A 20,000-nucleotide genomic window follows, 5' to 3' on the forward strand; every position below is an offset into this window, starting at 1 on the left:
GTATCTATGTATTTAACTGCATGTTAGTATGTATGTATTGTAATTGATGTTCTATGTTCTATGTTGGAACAATGCTGTATTGCACTGAAAACAAATTCCACCAGCCTGGCTGGGTGGTCATTAAAGAATCTAATCTAATCTAATCTCTGTCCTCTGTCCTCTCTGTCCAGTCGGCGGGCGCGTGAACCAGGAGCTGAAGTACACGCGTCAGAAGATGGGCGAGGAGGCCATGTTCAGCCCCCAGCTCATGATCCAGACGCCGCGGGAGGAGGGAGCTAACGTGCTAACGGTGGAGGCGCTACGACAGCACCTGGACTCAGCCATCCGAGCCAGCAGAGTCCATGTTTACCTTTACAACAGGTCACCACAGTTTTAATTTGTTTGTATAAGGAAGTTGCATTGTTCATTTTTTTCAATACCTGTAATAGTAGGCCTACAGTAGTCCACACGCACACACGTGTGCATTCAGTTAAGTTGGAATATGACTGTAATACAAACAGTTCAGTTTGTCAGGTACATGCAACACAGATTACAGTGTTGACATCTGTCTGCCTGAGAAAATTCCATGTTCTGCAATAAAAATGATTGAAGTGAGATGAACAGACTGAACTTTATTTTATTAGATAAAACATGTTAACAAAGTTTTACTTTGCAGTTGACAAAAGGTAATAAATCGCAATATATCGCAATATTAATATCTCAATATTAATATCTCAATATTAATATCGCAAAACTCAATATACGCAATAATCAGGGATGTGAATTTTCAGGGTATTTCTTCTGATTGGTTTATGCATAAATTAATTGAATATTTCTTCCTTTCTGCTCTTTTTCAGACAATGGAAATTAGAACACTTATGCTACAAATCAGGAGAACTCGTCACAGAAAGTCATTTTATGGATCAGGTAAGTGTCATGTTTGATTTGTCCCTGTGTCTAATGTTACAGCATTCTCTGGATTTCTCTTTCTTCTTGTAAGATATCCATGTAGAAGATGTGAGTCTGTAGAACCGCTCAAACAGTAGCTTTTCCTCTATACGCAGGAAGCTGCAGGTATTGGAACGAGCGTCTCTTCTAATCTATTCTTGTCTCTCAGATCATCGAGAAACTACACCCCTGTCTCATAATCACCCCACTGGACTGTTTCTGGGAGGGAGCCAAGCTGCATTCTGGAATGGTCTATCTCCCGTGAGTACACACGATAACTCTATTTTACCCCACTATAAAGCATATTCTTTTATATTACGATGCAGTCATAATATAACAGCATAACAAATCGTAACATCAAACCATAACCGCCTGGCTCTCTTTTCTGGGATCCATGCAAACTCCACACAGAAAGGCCCGGGAGATACCCAATTCTTGATGAATTGAAAATGGAGAACGCTTATGTAAACAAGACGAAAGTCTTTTTCTGGTCTTCATCCTCTTAGCAGTTGTTTGTATTGAGCTGTATCAATCAGAGAGAGAGAGAGAGAGAGAGAGAGAGAGAGAGAGATGGAGAGGAGAGAGAGAGAGAGAGAGAGGGAGGATAAACACGGTCAGCCTAACCTGCCTAAGTGTGTGTGTGTGTGTGTGTGTGTGTGTGTGTGTGTGTGTGTGTGTGTGTGTGTGTGTGTGTGTGTGTGTGTGTGTGTGTGTGTGTGTGTGTGTGTGTGTGTGTGTGTGTGTGTGTGTGTGTGTGTGTGTGTGTGTGTGTGTGCGGTAAATAAGGTTTTTACTATGTTCTGGTTGGGAGGCTTGGAATAATGACCCAAGCCTGGTTACACACATACAATGTAGTCTGAACCACAGAGAGGGAGAGAGAGAGGGGGAGAGAGAGAGAGATGTAGAGAGAGAGAGGGGGGGAAGGGAGAGAGACAGAGAGAGGGAGAGGAAGAGAGAGAGATGGGGGGACAGTGAGGAAGAGACAGGGAGAGGAAGAGAGAGAGGGGGGGAGTGAGGAAGAGAAAGAGGGAGAGGGACATTGCAGAGCAGGGGCGTTTTTAGGGTTAGAAAACATTGGGGGCTTCAGCCCAGAAATACGCAATTTTTGAGTAATTAGAGACGAATATTGAAGAACTAGATTAGAGTTTTGTAAAGTGAGGTCCAGGTCCACGAGAGGGATCTGGGCAGTCCCCATAGAAAATTCAAAGTTAACAGGACCAAATCATCAGTTTCTTATTTATTTATTTAACCTTTATTTAGCCAGATAAAACATTGATCTGGTCCAAGAGGCCCCAACGAGAGTACAAATATACATATATACACATATACATACATACAACACTTTAATCGCCGGAAACGCCGAAACTTGTCATTGCCCGCCATGCTCATTCTGCCGAAGACGCCGTAACACGTCTTTGATATCAATATTTCAAAAATCTGTGATCAAAATCATATTTCTCCTCCGGGGACCTGAGATATACTGCTGAGCTCCACTCAACTCTCTAACGGTTCAAGAGCGCCATCTGGTGGCCGCTCGGCAGATCGCCCAACAGGAAGTCATGTGGATGAAGTGGTGCTCACCCATATTTCGTCCGGGCACTCGCTATCATTAGCAGGACTCCATCTTGACACAGTGAACACCGATCGGTGCAAATAACTTGACAAACAACATGATTTGGACGTATATACTATTATACAACCTGGAGATGGATCGGGTATTTCGACATCCCATAATAGGAATATCTCTGCTCCACGCTCATCGCCCAACGGCGCGAGGAAGATACGGTAAGATCCAGCGTTATTTTCCAACGTGTTCTTTACTAACTGCTCTGATGATCATATCACCCACACTAGATGAATGATATAACGTTGCCCACGGAATTATAAACGACCCCCCGCCCATCCGGTCAACATCAGATGATACGTAGTAACTTCTAGAACCACGTCCAGTTGAAATTTTTTATCTCGCGCCAATTGCTATCAAACTGTATTTCATCATCAATATAATGCATTTGGAGCTATAAATCACGTTCTGGAGAAAGCTGCAGAAAACGATAAAAACATACTTATACTTTAGACCGTATTTTAGTATGAATATGTGAATGAAAAAGTATAACGTTGCTACACCCTGAACAATAGATATAGGACATTGAATGGGCCATAATAATGTCAATTTAGCAATAACATTTAAAAAGTTATAGCCCTGCAAAGAAGGGGAACTTCTCCATAGACAAATAGAGATGGCGAGGGATGGTAAATTATGAATTTAACCATGGCGATCAAAGTGTTAAGAATCATACACATAAGCAAATAAACAAACAAACATATGCACAGCCTATGTACAAAAGAAATAAACAGTTAATCTCTAGTCTTTACAGTTTTCTTTGATTGCATAAACACTCAAATCAAAAGTATTACACAATTATCAAAACCTTACACGCAAGGAGCAAAACATAGGCCCATATTTGCACCCCTATAAGCACAAAGTCAGCCTCACACTTTTTGCAAAACAATACACAGTGATTTGCAAAACACTAAACACACTTGCATTACATTACACACAGAATGTCAAATTACCACACAATGCACAAACACACCATTGCTTAATTGTAGATACACCAATCAGGTTTAAGCACTATAAAAATGCAGCAGGTGAGTTCACCTGTCTTCAACCAAAATGGAAGGAGAGTGAAGTACTGTACACAGAGAACGTGAAAATATACAATACATTCACCAAACACTACACAAGACAACCAATGATGCAGACTGATGAAAATATACATTTTCCATATACCCAAATCAGTCAACATGTCAACATGGAGAATCACAACTAAAATGTCTCTTGCCAGATCCAGCTATGCAAATAGATAATGTCTAGTATTTTAGTACTTACTTACTTACGCCTATCGCTCCTTTTGGGGGAGCATAGGCCGTCGACAACAGTTCGCCAGGGTCCTCTGTCCTGTGCTTTGCTTTCCAGCTGTTTCCATGTCAGTCCGCTCTGTGTGATGTCTGTCTCCAAGTCCCTGCGCCAGGTGTTCTTGGGCCGGCCTCTCTTCCTGTTGCCTTGGGGGTTCCATCTAAGGGCCTGTCTGGTGGTGCTGGTGTTTGGTTTGCGTAGTGTGTGGCCGATCCATCCCCACTTTCTTCTCTTGATTTGTTCTTCCACTGGTTGTTCGCCCGTTCTCTGCCAGAGATCATTGTTACTGATGGTATCTGTCTGGCCAGTGGATGTTCAGGATCCGCCTCAGGCATCTGTTGATGAATGACTGCACTCTAGTCATTGTGATCTTGGTTGTCCTCCACGTCTCTGATCCGTATAAGAGTACTGGCTTGATGTTGGATTTGAATAGTCTGATCTTTGTCTGCTGACTGATTACCTTGGAGCTCCAGATGTTCTTTAGTTGGATGTATGAGGCCCTTGCCTTGCTGATTCTTGCTCTGACATCTGCCTCCATGCCACCCTTCTTATCTATGATGCTACCTAGGTAAGTGAAGGATTCTACTTCCTCAAGTGCTGTTTCCTCCAGGTTTACTGGGTCTTTGTTGTTTGTGTTGATCTTGAGTATTTTGGTCTTTCCTTGGTGGATGTTGAGGCCTAGTTGTGTTGAGGTGTCTGCCAGTATGTTAGTCTTCTCCCGCATCTGTTGTCGACTGTGGGATAGTAGGGCAAGGTCGTCTGCGAAGCAGGGTTTCCGTTAGAAAAAATTGTTGCCGGACTCAGTGTCCGGTAGATTTCAATCTACCGGTCAAATGAGAGAAATTCCGGTCAGAGTTTATTGAGCTTAAAAACAATTGATAGGCAAAAGAATGACAACAAAACAAAAGAATGACATCATCAAGGCATGTAGATTTATAATATTTTTACTTAAAACTAGGCTACTTTTGCGTATAAAGCCATTATATTCCAAATAAAATAAGTCCCGAGACTCCATGCTGCTGCCGACTTTAAATCAAATAGGTGTCTGTGGGCAGTCGCCCGACAATAATAAACAGCAGTCTGTTATAATCACATTTTTATGAGCTAACGAATTCCGTTATATTGGACATTTGTATTAATTATATCAAGCGAAGAACTGAGAAATTTGGCAGAGAGAGACGGCAACATTATCGTGGGTTTGCGTGACGACTCTCTCTCTCTCCACCTCCCAACGACTTATTTGCGAGAGTATGTCGATGCAGAGCAGCAGATTCAGCTGTTATTGGCTCTTTTCTGGCTCTATCTGGGGACCGCATAGCAGCGCCCCCCACCCAACATTGAATTGCCAATGGCTGAATTGGAGTACTGCAATGGCCGCTGTAATGGCCGCTGCTGCTCCGGCTCTGCAGCTACACATGCACTCGCAAAACCCAGCACTAAGCTCTCGCTGACAACATTATTATACCTGCTTGGTGAAGCAACGATGAAACAAATGTAATGATTGTTTCGTTCATCGCATAGGCTATTTAATTTTAGCCTATTTTAATACAATTCAAATAATCAAATTGTGCTTAGACTCAGGGAATTATTTTCACCGGACATTAAGACCGGAGAGATTAAATATGTCGGACTTCAACAGATTTTGCCGGTCAAATACCGGTAATTACCGGCTAACGGAAACGCTGCTGCGAAGTCTAGGTCGTCCAGTTGTGTTGTGAGTGTCCACTGGATCCCGTTTCTCCTCTGTGCTGTTGTGGTCTTCAATATCCAGTCGATGGCCAGGAGGAAGAGGAAAGGGGACAGGATACCACCTTGCCTTACTCCGGTCTTCACTTGGAAGCTTTGTGTGAGCTGTCCACTGTGTATGACTCTGCAGGTCATTCCTTCATAGGAGTTCCTCATGATGTTGACAAGCTTTTCTGGTATGCCGTAGTGTCGAAGCAGTTTCCAGAGGGTGTTTCTGTGGAGGCTGTCAAATGCCTTCTCATAGTCTACGAAGTTGATGTATAGTGGAGAGTTCCATTCCAATGATTGCTCGACTATGATTCGGAGGGTTGCAATCTGGTCCACACATGATCTATTGGGCCGGAAGCCTGCCTGCTGGTCTCTTGCCTGCCTGGATCCACCGCTTTCTTTATTCGTTCAAGGAGGATTCTGTTGAAGATTTTTCCTGGCACTGATAAAAGCATGATTCCTCTGTAGTTGTGGCATTGGCTGAGGTCTCCTTTCTTAGGTATTTTGACCAAGTAGCCTTCTTTCCAATCTGTTGGCCCTTCCTCTTTCTCCCAGATCTTCTCAAACAGAGGGTGTAGCATCTCTACCGAGGTGTCTATGTCTGCCTTCAGTGCCTCCGCAGGGATGTTGTCTGGTCCTGCTGCCTTACTATTCTTTAGTTGTGCAATGGGCTGTTGGATTTCCTGCTTGCTGGGCTTTCCACAGTTGATGACTATGTCAGTCTCCGCAGGTTGAATGTCCGGGGGGTTAGGTGGTGTCGGTCTATTCAGGAGTTCTTCAAAATACTCTGCCCATCCCTCTTGCTGTTGGTCCAGTCTTGTGATGGTCTTTCCTTCCTTGTTTTTGATTGGTCGTTCTGGTCTGCTGAACTTTCCGGACAGTTTCTTGGTGGTGTCATACAGTTCCTTCATGTGTCCTTTTGCTGCTGCCTCTTCTGCTTCTTTAGCCAGGTTGTCGATGTAGTTTCGCTTGTCCTTCTTGGCATTTATTTTTACCTTTCTGTTTGCCTGAGTGTACTCTCTTTGGGCTTTTGCCTTGGTTGCCCTTGTTCTGCTGTTGTTAACTTCTGCCTTTTTCTGTCTCCTTTCTTCTATATTGCGTAGTGTTTCTGCTGATATCCACTCTTTATGGTGTCTCTTCTTTATTCCTATCACTTCCTTACATGTTGTTGTGAGAGTTTCCCTTATCCTTTCCCATTGGTCTTGCTGATCTCCTTCATCACTGCTTAGATCTAGCAAGGCTTGATATCTATTCTTCAGCTTCAGTGTGAACACTTCTCTTATCTGTGTGTCTTTTAAGAGGTGGACATTGAATATCTGTTTCTTTGATGTTGTTTCCATCCAGTGTTTCTTCAGTTTCAACTTGAGCGTAGCGCTTAGTAGGTGGTGGTCTGATGCTATGTCTGCTCCTCGCCTTACTCGTAGGTCTTGTAGTGATCTCCTGAACTTGCTGGTTATGCAGAAGTGGTCTATCTGGTTCTCGGTCACTCCATCCGGTGATACCCAGGTTGCCTTGTGGATCCTCTTATGTGGGAAGACGCTTCCTCCGACAACCAGGTTGTTCAGGGCACAGGTGTCCACGAATCTCTCTCCATTCTCATTCATTTCTCCTAGGCCATGCTTTCCCATCACTTTTTCGAAGCCTGTGTTGTCTCCGCCAATCTTTGCATTGAAGTGTCCCATGAGAATGCTGATGTCTTTTCCTTTTTGTTGTTCCAGGATGCTCTGTAGTCTGTTGTAGAAATCATCCTTTTTTCCATCATCGCTGTCATTGGTTGGTGCATAGCATTGTATCACGTTCAACTTGATTTTCCTCTTCTTGGTTCTGAAGGTGGCTGTTATAATTCTTGATCCATTTGCCTTCCATCCAATCAGTGCTTTCTCTGCTGTTGTTGATAGCAAAAGGCCAACCCCCTCGGTGTGAGGGGCTTTGTCTTCTTCGTGCCCAGAGTAGAGTACCAGCTCTCCTGTCTGCAGTCTTTGTTGTCCAGATTGCGTCCATCGTGACTCACTAATTCCTAAAAGGTCTAGTTTGTATCTCTTCATTTCTGCTGCTACTTGTATGGTTTTTCCGGTCTCATACAAGGTCCTGACGTTCCATGTTCCAATTCGTATGTCTCTGGTTGACAGAAGGGGTTTCGACTCTGTGACTTCTGTGACTTGACAGCTTTCATCACACAGTGTCATATTTCCTCTCATTGAGGATCCTTCTTCTTCCAGGGCTAAGGTCTGTTCTGTTGTCGGTGTTTGTTTTTCTACGGGATGGGGTTGTTGGCCCCACGCCCAACCCCCATCTCTGGGGGAGGGTTTTGGAGTTGGCTTGTTAGTCCTCTTCCCACGCCTATTGTCTTCCAGGTGATGGATTGCAGCCTCATACCACGTGAAGCCAGACAGGCTGAGGGTTGTGTACAAGCTGTCTCGGCACGTCAAGCCCAACCAACTCCTGCTACTGTGTATTGAAAGCTGCACTAGGCGAGCTAACCCTACCAGCAAAGCTATTTAAATTTTTTCTATTTTTGTTTTTGTTTTACTGTAATTTTAACTTGTACTGGATACAGTATTTTATGTTTGTCTGATATTTACTGAGCTTACAGTGTTATGCACACTCAGTGATGCAGTCGTAATATGGGAACTGCCCAAACGCCACGCGCATACATGTTCCCTCGGTTGCGCACAGAACAGATGATTATTATGCATAACAATGTTTTAAATGTAATTGTAGTTACAATTTCTTTAATTGAATTAACTTAAACTCGAAAAGTTTATACAAACTAAATTAACAATGTAACTTAGAGTTAGTTTACAGAAGGACAGTTTCCTTCAGACTGAAGCACAACTTGTCTCATCCTTCCAGTCGGGCACCAACCCCCCACCAATTGGTAGCCTACAGGGCTTGTATTTTGGTTTGGCACTTCTCGTTGTTATGCTATCGGTATCCTATTATTATGCAAAGTCTAGGTGATAAGTGCCGGCCGGGTACTTATCGCACGGCGCGACGAGTCCAGTGACAATTGTGAATGCATTTTTGTGTGCGCGCGTGCACATCATTGCGCGCACTTCTGCCTCAGTGACCTACCTAAAGGGTGTTTAACCGCGTTTGTGCACGACTGCATGCCTGTGCACACTGTAGTAGCATGAAAACTGGGACATGTTTTGTTGTGATTCTCCATGTTGAAATGTTGACTGATTTGGTTATATGGAGAGAACATTTATATTTTCATCAGTCTGCATCATTGATTTGGGTATATGGAGAGAATTATTATTTTTTTCATCAGTCTGCATCATTGATTTGGGTAGCCTATATGGAGATAAATAAATAATATTTTCATCAGTCTACAGCATTGGTCTTGTGTAGTGTTTAGTGAATTTATTGTATATTTGCACATTCTCTGTGTACTTCACTTACAGTACTCTAATCACTGAGAAGTAGAATTGCTAAATGTGTTTTACGTTAAGCACAGCAGTGTGTAACTGGTTCAAACAGAATTAAGTCATATGAAACGTGTTTCATATGGTAACAAAATGTAGTTTTTATAAATTAGTGTATAGTTTGTGTTTAATTTAGCAAAGGATCTGAGGTGTTCTGATAATTGTGTGTGTGGTTGTGCTAATTGTGTGTAGTGTTTTGAAACACCGGGTTTTCAAAATCGTGCTTAAGCAATCGAAAAAAAACTGTATTGCGTGTTTCATTATATACATATGTTTCAGTCTTCTCATACAAAAAAGATTAGATTTCTGGGTATTTTCCTGCCTTTGGTCCGCTTTGCATTCACATCTCAAATGGACCACAGCAGGGTTCACTTGCAAGAGTGAATGTGCTTCCACACCACCCCAAACCAACCGGACTATCCGAGGAAATGAACCAGGGTTCGATTAAAGCTTATTATAGTTTATCACAGTATCATGAGCATGTCTTTGTCAGTGGACACTATACATGGGTATGGATGGCTCCAGGTGCTGCTGCGTTAAAGTGCATCTTCAATACCTATCTGTACTATTTAAAAGCACAGTGCAGGACACACAGTCCTCGACAGAATGCTGCAAGAGCTTGAGAGCAGGTTCTCATGAGTTGGAAAACAACTTATGAGAGGCATACAGGCATGTTATCCAGCCTCAGACCAGTTTCTCTCAGTGGAATTGCTGCAACCCCTCGCCACACATTACAATATCCAACTACTGCCAGAGGAGATCACAGTTGCAAAGTGTTTCCTGGTCAGGACAGGCAGAGATGCAGTCCCTACTATCCAAAGTGTCTTTTCCCTCCTGGATGATAATAATAATAATAATGCATTTTATTTATAATGCGCCTTTCAGGACACAAAAAAAAAAGTCCACAAATCGGTGAATGAAAAAATTATAGGATCAAATGAAAACTACTACTTACTAAAAATTGATGTTTAAAAGTACTAAAACCCCCCCAAAAAATACCAAACACTAACAAAAATTCAGCACAGACAATGGGGATCCTGCCATCTAAAAAAAAAAAAAATCTTTTTTAATAAAATGTAAATGATTATTATTATTTTTTTTTTACGATCCGGGGCTAGGAGAAAAACATCCGGGGCTAAAGCCCCGGAAGCCCAGGGCTGACAACGCCACTGTTGCAGAGAAGAGGATATTCAGATAGAAAGAGAGACGGTGGGGTTGGAATGTGAGCATAAAGAGACAGGGACCCGCTCGGGGTAGGAACTCAGTATTCAGTCTTTGTAAATGTCTGGGTAGGGGGACTTAACGGAGGTGGTGCAGGGCAAACACGCCCCTGGGAGATCACACACCTGGGTGAGGGATTACATATGGCCAGTGTGAGGGATTACATATGGCCAGTGTGAGAGAGAGATTACATATCGCCAGTGTGAGGGATTACATATGGCCAGTGTGAGAGATTACATATGGCCAGTGTGAGGGATTATATATGGCCAGTGTGAGAGAGAGATTACATATGGCCAGTGTGAGGGATTACATATGGCCAGTGTGAGAGAGAGATTACATATCGCCAGTGTGAGGGATTACATATGGCCAGTGTGAGAGATTACATATGGCCAGTGTGAGGGATTATATATGGCCAGTGTGAGGGATTACATAATATGGCCAGTGTGAGAGAGAGATTACATATGGCCAGTGTGAGAGAGAGATTACATATGGCCAGTGTGAGAGATTACATATAGTCAGTGTGAGGGATTACATATGGCCAGTGTGAGAGAGAGATTATATATGGCCAGTGTGAGAGAGAGATTACATATGGCCAGTGTGAGGGATTACATATGGCCAGTGTGAGAGAGAGATTACATATCGCCAGTGTGAGGGATTACATATGGCCAGTGTGAGAGATTACATATGGCCAGTGTGAGGGATTATATATGGCCAGTGTGAGGGATTACATAATATGGCCAGTGTGAGAGAGAGATTACATATGGCCAGTGTGAGAGAGAGATTACATATGGCCAGTGTGAGAGATTACATATAGTCAGTGTGAGGGATTACATATGGCCAGTGTGAGAGATTACATATAGTCAGTGTGAGGGATTACATATCGCCAGTGTGAGGGATTACATATGGCCAGTGTGAGAGATTACATATAGTCAGTGTGAGGGATTACATATGGCCAGTGTGAGGAATTACAAATGGCCAGTGTGAGGAATTACATATGGCCAGTGTGTGAGGGATTACATATGGTCAGTGTGAGGGATTACATATCGCCAGTGTGAGGGATTACATATGGTCAGTGTGAGAAATTACATATGGCCAGTGTGAGGAATTACAAATGGCCAGTGTGAGGAATTACATATGGCCAGTGTGAGGGATTACAAATGGCCAGTGTGAGGGATTACATATGGTCAGTGTGAGAGATTACATATGGCCAGTGTGAGAGATTACATATGGCCAGTGTGAGGGATTACATATGGTCAGTGTGAGAGATTACATATGGCCAGTGTGAGGGATTACATATGGCCAGTGTGAGGGATTACAAATGGCCAGTGTGAGGAATTACATATGGCCAGTGTGTGAGGGATTACATATCGCCAGTGTGAGGGATTACATATCGCCAGTGTGAGAGATTACATATCGCCAGTGTGAGGGATTACATATGGCCAGTGTGAGGGATTACATATGGCCAGTGTGAGGGATTACATATGGCCAGTGTGAGGGATTACATATGGTCAGTGTGAGAGATTACATATCGCCAGTGTGAGGGATTACATATGGTCAGTGTGAGAGATTACATATGGCCAGTGTGAAGGATTACATATGGCCAGTGTGAGGGATTACATATGGTCAGTGTGAGAGATTACATATCACCAGTGTGAGGGATTACATATGGTCAGTGTGAGAGATTACATATCGCCAGTGTGAGGGATTACATATGGTCAGTGTGAGAGAGAGATTACATATGGTCAGTGTGAGGGATTACATATGGTCAGTGTAAGGGATTACATATCGCCAGTGTGAGGGATTACATATGGCCAGTGTGAGGGATTACATATGGCCAGTGTGAGGGATTACATATGGCCAGTGTGAGAGAGAGATTACATATGGTCAGTGTGAGGGATTACATATGGCCAGTGTGAGGGATTACATATGGTCAGTGTGAGGGATTACATATGGCCAGTGTGAGGGATTACATATGGCCAGTGTGACGGATTACATATGGCCAGTGTGAGGGATTACATATGGCCAGTGTGAGAGAGAGATTACATATGGTCAGTGTGAGGGATTACATATGGCCAGTGTGAGGGATTACATATGGCCAGTGTGAGGGATTACATATGGCCAGTGTGAGAGAGAGATTACATATGGTCAGTGTGAGGGATTACATATGGCCAGTGTGAGCGATTACATATGGCCAGTGTGAGGGATTACATATGGCCAGTGTGAGGGATTACATATGGCCAGTGTGAGAGAGAGATTACATATGGCCAGTGTGAGGGATTACATATAGTCAGTGTGAGGGATTACATATGGCCAGTGTGAGAGAGAGATTACATATGGCCAGTGTGAGAGATTACATATGGCCAGTGTGAGGGATTACATATGGTCAGTGTGAGGGATTACATATAGTCAGTGTGAGGGATTACATATGGCCAGTGTGAGGGATTACATATGGCCAGTGTGAGAGAGAGATTACATATGGCCAGTGTGAGGGATTACATATAGTCAGTGTGAGGGATTACATATGGCCAGTGTGAGAGAGAGATTACATATGGCCAGTGTGAGAGATTACATATGGCCAGTGTGAGGGATTACATATGGTCAGTGTGAGGGATTACATATAGTCAGTGTGAGGGATTACATATGGTCAGTGTGAGGGATTACATATGGCCAGTGTGAGCGATTACATATGGCCAGTGTGAGGGATTACATATGGTCAGTGTGAGGGATTACATATAGTCAGTGTGAGGGATTACATATGGTCAGTGTGAGGGATTACATATGGCCAGTGTGAGCGATTACATATGGCCAGTGTGAGGGATTACATATGGTCAGTGTGAGGGATTACATATGGCCAGTGTGAGAGATTACATATGGCCAGTGTGAGGGATTACATATGGTCAGTGTGAGGGATTACATATGGTCAGTGTGAGGGATTACATATAGTCAGTGTGAGGGATTACATATGGTCAGTGTGTGAGGGATTACATATGGTCAGTGTGAGGGATTACATATGGCCAGTGTGAGGAATTACAAATGGCCAGTGTGAGGAATTACATATGGCCAGTGTGAGGGATTACATATGGTCAGTGTGAGGGATTACATATGGTCAGTGTGAGGGATTACATATGGCCAGTGTGAGGAATTACAAATGGCCAGTGTGAGGAATTACATATGGCCAGTGTGAGGGATTACATATGGTCAGTGTGAGGGATTACATATGGCCAGTGTGAGGGATTACATATGGTCAGTGTGAGGGATTACATATGGCCAGTGTGAGAGAGAGATTACATATGGCCAGTGTGAGGGATTACATATGGCCAGTGTGAGGGATTACATATGGCCAGTGTGAGGGATTACATATAGTCAGTGTGAGGGATTACATATGGCCAGTGTGAGGGATTACATATCGCCAGTGTGAGGGATTACATAATATGGCCAGTGTGAGGGATTACATATGGCCAGTCCCCCAGTTCAACAGTACCCTGTTCCACTTGGCAAACATTCTCTAAATTGAACCCCCCCCCCCCTTTTAAAAAAAAGTATCGCAGTAGTTTGATGGTAATCTTAGTTTCACCATGGTAGTGGTCATTGTAAATATTGTGCCAATTTGGTAGTGCCAATTTGGTAGTGTCATGGTAAGAGTCATATATCACCACGTTGCAATGTTTGTACTTAGAGATAACAACACCAATGGTATAATCCAATCAAACCAATGCCAAAAATGATACCAGAAATGATACCAAAAATTATAACAAAAACCATGCAAATACGATAACACTTTTTTCTGTAAGGGCAAGCTGGAAATGTCAGAATCCTTGTTCTGTTGTAAGTAGAGGCCTTGCATGGAATCTTTTTCTGGCGAGTCTCTATAGCTAGTTGGAAGTCTCTCTTCCAACATGGCTGCCTGTAACCATTGGTAACGACTTTCAGAAGAAAATGCTTAATTTGTCTGCAGTAGTGGGTAGAACAGGTAAAACATGAAAAGTGTGATTATTTACAGTCACCTGTAATAATACACCAAATTATTATTATTATTATTATTATTATTATCAATCAATCAAATGTATTTGTATAGCACATTTAGACATAACACCTGTCAACCAAAGTGCTTCACAGTAAGTCGCATAGCTAAAAACAAATAAAAGTGCTAAAGTATATATATATATAAACAACCAACGGACAGACAAAGAAACAGAACAACACGTCAACAAGCAAGGCAAGAGTCAGAGTGAGTCAGGGAAGGCCAGGCGGTAGAGATGGGTTTTGAGTTTAGATTTAAAAGACTCGATGGAGGGGGCAGATTTGATGGACATGGGGATGCTGTCGCTAGTCTCTGACCCTTCTGGCTCCGCCCACTAGTGTCTGACCCTTATGGCTCCGCCCACAGAGGGAAGCCCCTGTTGCAGTGGACGAACTTCGACCCGAAGGACTTCCTGGAGGAGCTGCGTGCGGGCCACTTCCCGGTGGACAGCTTCGAGGACATGCTGGAGAAGGCGGACGTGGGACACGGCTACATGGACCGGCCCTGCCTCAACCCCGCCGACCCCGACTGTCCCCTCAGCGCGCCCAACAAGAACGCCACCAAGGTGGGCCACCTGACGTGAATGAATGAATGAAAACTTTATTTAACAGATTGCAGAATGGGTACAATACAGTACGGCTCAATACACACAATTGTTAAGGGGATGCAGACCAGAGAAAGACTTTTGTCTTGTTTACATCAGGGTCCCCCATTTTCAATTCATAGTGCACGTGTGCGGGCGCGGTGTCATGCTGGCACAAACGTGCACCGAGACCTAGGGCTGTACCAAATGTAATAATTTTTTTTTTTACATTCGAAGCTTTTATTGAAGTTTTCGAATGACGCTTCGAATGTCTGTCGTCGTATTTTATGACGTAATACATTTTTTTGTATACCCTCAAACAAAATCCTACATTTTAATAAAGTGATTAATCTGATTAAATTAGTATTTTTTTTTTTTTTTATTAAATCAACTTTAACACTTTGGTTGCCTTGGGTTAAATTCATGATATACCATAGGTTGCCGGCTCTATTTGTCTATGGAGAAGTACCCCTTCTTTGCATGGCTATAACTTTTTAAATTCTATTGCTACATTGCCATTATTAGGGCCCATTCAAAGTCCTATATGTATTGTTCATTGTGTAGCAACGTTAAACTTTTTCATTCACATATTCATAGTAAAGTATGGTCTAATGTATAAGTATGTTTTCATCTCTTTCTGCAGCTTTCTCCAGAACGTGATCTATAGCCCCAAATGCATTATATTGATGATGCAATACAGTTTTATGGCAATCAGCGCGATATAAAAAATTCCAACTAGACATACTTCTAGAAGTTACTACACGTCATCTGATGTTGACCGGATGGGCTAGGGGGCGTTTATAATTCCGTGGGCAGCGTTATACCAATCATCTAATGTGGGTCAAATGTTGATAATAGCAGTTAGTATCGAAGAGGGTAACGTTACATGCTGAAACTCACCCCAGTCTCCGCGCGCCGTTGGGCGATCATCGTCGAGTTGAAATCTTATCATTATGGGATGTAAATTTACCCGGTCCATCTCCAGCTTGTATAATGGTATATACGTCCAAATCATGTTGTTTATCGAGTTATTGGCAATCGATCACTGTGTAGTGTGACGAGCCAGAGTCACGGGACCTATAGCGAGCGCCGGAAGTACTACGGTCGTCTAGGACAACCTCTATTCAACATCCTGTTTGGCGATTGCGCCGATCGGCCACCAGATGGCGCTCCTGAACCGCCAGAGAGCTCAGTGGGTCCTGCTGGTGGATCTCAGGCCAGTGGAGGGACATTATGAATCCGATCGCAGATTTTTGAAATATTGATATAAGGACGCTGTACAGCGTCCCCCGGCTACTTTAGCATGGCCAGCAAAGACGTGAAAAGACGTGTCCCGGCACTCAAAGTGTTAATATAACTCGTCAGTTTCGTCAACATAAATAATCGAATAAGGGCACGTTGGTAGGAAAGTGATGGTGACGTCTTGATGGAGTGCCAAGCGGATGCAGATAGGCTACATCATTTATGATAAATGTTTTATTAAAATCTTTATGACGAGTCAAATACTATAATAGTATAATACTATAATATTGGTGTAGCCTAGGCGGCTGGGTGACGCAGTGGACATTGCGCTCGTCACCAACGCAAGAGACACCGGGTTCGAATCCGGCTGTCGGCGTTGCCTCCGGCTTGGGCCAGCCGTCATACTGGCTCATTTGGCAGAGTCAGCGGGTGGAAGTCGATGGGTGGTAATCTGGATGTTGTGGACAGCGACTCCTACAGGTCGGTTGGGGGACGCCTGCACAGCAGAGACAGGAAAATAGCGGGGGTAGTGTGAGCCTCCCACACGTTACACCTCGCCAATGAGAGTCCGCGCTGGCAGGTGAAAAGATGTGACAGGCTGCCTCCTTGTGTACCGGAGGGGACACGTGATGCAAGGCTTCTATCCTCATTCACACACACACGCGACTTGGTTTTGTTGTAAACCCTGTTCACAGTTGTCTGTGGTTAGCATGCATTGTATTAGCTTGCGCTATTCATTAGCATTGCTATTAAAGGTATCGTGTGCTAAAGTTGTTGCTGTGTGCAAGGAAAGGGCTTGTGAGGGGGTACCGGATAAACCCCTCCTTCCCTCTTCTGATTGGTCAGGCGGTTTATTCATCTCTTGTCAGTCCAGTCAGGGCCAAGCCGTTAGGCGACTTGGCAGGGAGGGGGGGGGGGGAAGGGTTCCCTAACTCTGCTCCTATTACACAGGCGTTGAGTATTGGGTTTCCCCCCGTCATAGCACACGTCACTACGCACGTTGCTATTGACGATGGCTTCCGTGAGTTAGACCCGTATGACGGTCTGTTGTTGTCAAAGTGTCGGGATAGAGCGTGGGTTCCACTACGCTCGATATCTGTGTAACTTGAGTCGGTTGGTCACATGACTCAAGATTACCATGGCTTTTTCAATCTATGGCTCACGTGGGAAGTCTCTCTGGGGAACTCCGTCTAATCCTCTGTGGTGGGGGTGACTGGATATAAAAATGTAAACAGTTTTTATCCTCAGCTGTGTCAAATGGGATTCATACAGTCGGTGCTTCTTTTCTTTTTTAATAAAAAAGTGTGGAGTATAGGAAGCACCACACCCTTCTTGTTGTTCTCCCAGGTAGGGATGCCCCCCGGACCCCGGTTTTAAACGGGAACCGGTTCTATATTAGAAAATACCGGAGTATTTATAAGCTCTGACGTCCTCGGTACTGCTATCGATACTCTAGAGAAATTATTATTATTATTATTATTATTATTATTATTATTTAAAAGTTGCGAACGATCCTCTCTCTGTCTCTGCACGAGAAGCGAGCCGCAGCCAGCGAGTCTCCTCGCGAGTCGCTCGCTAGTGCTACACATAGACATACGGGTCCTACATACGGGTACTCCTTAATGAAAGTGTCCCCGACGCCCCGTGCTATAGCGCTCTGCACACAGACATCAGCTCTGCATGCACTGAGTCGTGATCATGGCGGATAGAGCGAAGCGTTCTAAAGTATGGATATACTTTACAAGGGTCAATGCCGACAATGCACGTTGCCACAAGTGCAACAAAACATTTGCCAGTAAGGGTGGCAATACGAGCAAATCAATTTATCAAAACATCTGTTGGCAAAACATGATATTAGTGTGCAGAAATGCGCGTATTCGACTGCCTTGCGCGCAGTGTTCCATCTGCATCCACTGCAGCCGTAACCGTAAGCCAAGATACGGAGTTGCCTAGGCTAATAACGAATTATTACAAATAGGCTAATAAACAAAACAATTGTTTAGCTACAAATACTACAATCTAAACTTTTTATAGATCGTCAAGCTGAGGCGTCAGCCACTATGTCCCAGGCCAGTGAGCCCAGGGCCACCACACATCCTCCTCCTCTACCTCCCTCCACCACCCAAAGTCCTTTCTCCCTAGCAGCTGCTAGAGGAAGGATGACAGAGGATAGGGTGAACGAGTGTCACAGTTCTGTTAGCCTTTTGCATTTGTTGTTTATTATAAAAAGTCTATAATTCAGAGTCAGACACATTTAAAACATTGTTGCTGCTGTTGCTGAAGAAATTATATTAATTTATTATATTTATTTATAAAGTTATATAAAAGAACATTGCTGTTGCTGAAGAAATTATATTTATTTATAATACTTATTTATAAAGTTGTATTTATAAATAATAAAGCAATGTTGATTCTGTTCTTAATTAATTGTCTTTTTTTCTTGCAAAAAAAGAACCAAAAAGAACCGATAAGAGTATCGATAAAGTACCGAACCGTTAAGCAGTATCGATAAGAGTAGTAGTATCGATAAAATCCTAACGATACCCATCCCTACTCCCAGGCGCCTTTAGGATTCAATGAAGGGTCTAAATTAGCCTGTTCATTGATGTGGTTGTGTCCCGACGCATGCATGGTGCTAGCTCGGGGTGTTTCTGATGGGAATCATGCGGGTAGCTAGTACGCCTTGGTTGCTTGTGGTTAAAACAGCGTTTTTATAAAGCAACTGGGATGGATGGTTTGTCCTCTTCCGAGAACCTGTTACTGGTTCTCGACGGGTTCTCGTTCATATCTGGGGGATGTTAATGGAATAAGATTGGAACATAGGTAGAGGGGTCTCATGCCCTTGGGGTGGGCCACCGAGCACGGTTCACACCGGCCCGTCTGGGTGGCGCCCTCTTTTCATGTTTTTTGATCGACACGCATTTCTGCCCCTTCTCACGGAGTAGGCAGGTCGGCGTGGTTAGGGCACGGGACTGGTTTTGGTCACGCTGGTCCAGGTCAGTTAACCCGTTGTCCGCCGGGGATGCAGATCTGCTGTTCTGGTACCCTGAGGGACTTGGGCTTTTTTCGGGGGGAAAATGCCGGGTCGGCCCGGGGTGTCACAAGGTTAGGCGTTATGGAGACCCTTGTTGGGTACTCTTTGTACCTGGCACTATCATAAGGGGCTGGTTCTCTTTTCTTCGCTCCTCTCTCACGCATGGCGAAGAGAGGGCTGTTGGGGTGGTCTTCTGGACCTCCTCTGGTAACCCTGTGTGCTTTCCGAGCCGCCGGGCCCGGTCCGAAGTAAAGTTTCGTTGATACCGTAGACCTGGGATAACCCTTTTTCTTGAGGGGTTATAGGAACAACCACCGCATATGGTACCAAGGGGGTGGTTGATTCCCTGGCGTGTTGGAGCAGAGTCAACTCCCGGGTTACCCGGTTGAGTGTGCCCCTGCACGTTCATGACGTCTGCCAATCATGTCAGCCTTCTCTGCCTCAACCCCTCTGGGTGGTTTTTTTTTAATGGAGGCTTTGTCATGGTGATCAACAACGCCAGCATACGCCCCTTCCGCCGGGGGGGCTGTTTTCAGCTGAGTCCTTTGGCGCCTGTCTCGTCCGCAGTGGTCCATTTACATTTAGTCATTTAGCTGACGCTTTTATCCAAAGCGACTTACAAGTTCTGTACGACAAGACAGCAAGAAGGGTACAACTCTATCAGCTGAGTAACAATGTTCATCAAGTGTTGCGTGTTACAGTGTAGGTTAGTTTATTAGGACAAGTGCATGACAGTAAGGTTAGTCAGGGTTAGATTTTTTTTTTTTAATCATTTCAGATAATGGTTGAAGAAGTGAGTCTTTAGTCGACGGCGAAAGATTGGACGGGATTCGGCTGTCCTAACTGGGATGGGTAGTTCATTCCACCATTGTGGGGCAAGGACTGAGAAT

General features: G+C 44.0%; 1 protein-coding gene across 1 annotated transcript in view; it reads left to right on the forward strand.

The window, feature by feature from the left end:
• Positions 1-175: 175 nt before the first annotated feature.
• Positions 176-20,000, forward strand: part of LOC311248214 (protein patched homolog 1-like) — a gene marked incomplete at its 3' end in the record, with an annotated part of 37,204 nt that continues 17,379 nt past the window's right edge. The window contains 4 exon segments of the mRNA XM_084339137.1: positions 176-360; positions 837-906; positions 1,097-1,188; positions 14,618-14,816. Coding sequence (XP_084195263.1) covers positions 215-360; positions 837-906; positions 1,097-1,188; positions 14,618-14,816 — 507 coding nt within the window.

This window comes from Notolepis coatsorum (assembly GCF_963971535.1).
Source record: "Notolepis coatsorum genome assembly, contig: SCAFFOLD_1505, whole genome shotgun sequence".
Classification (NCBI taxonomy): domain Eukaryota; kingdom Metazoa; phylum Chordata; class Actinopteri; order Aulopiformes; family Paralepididae; genus Notolepis; species Notolepis coatsorum.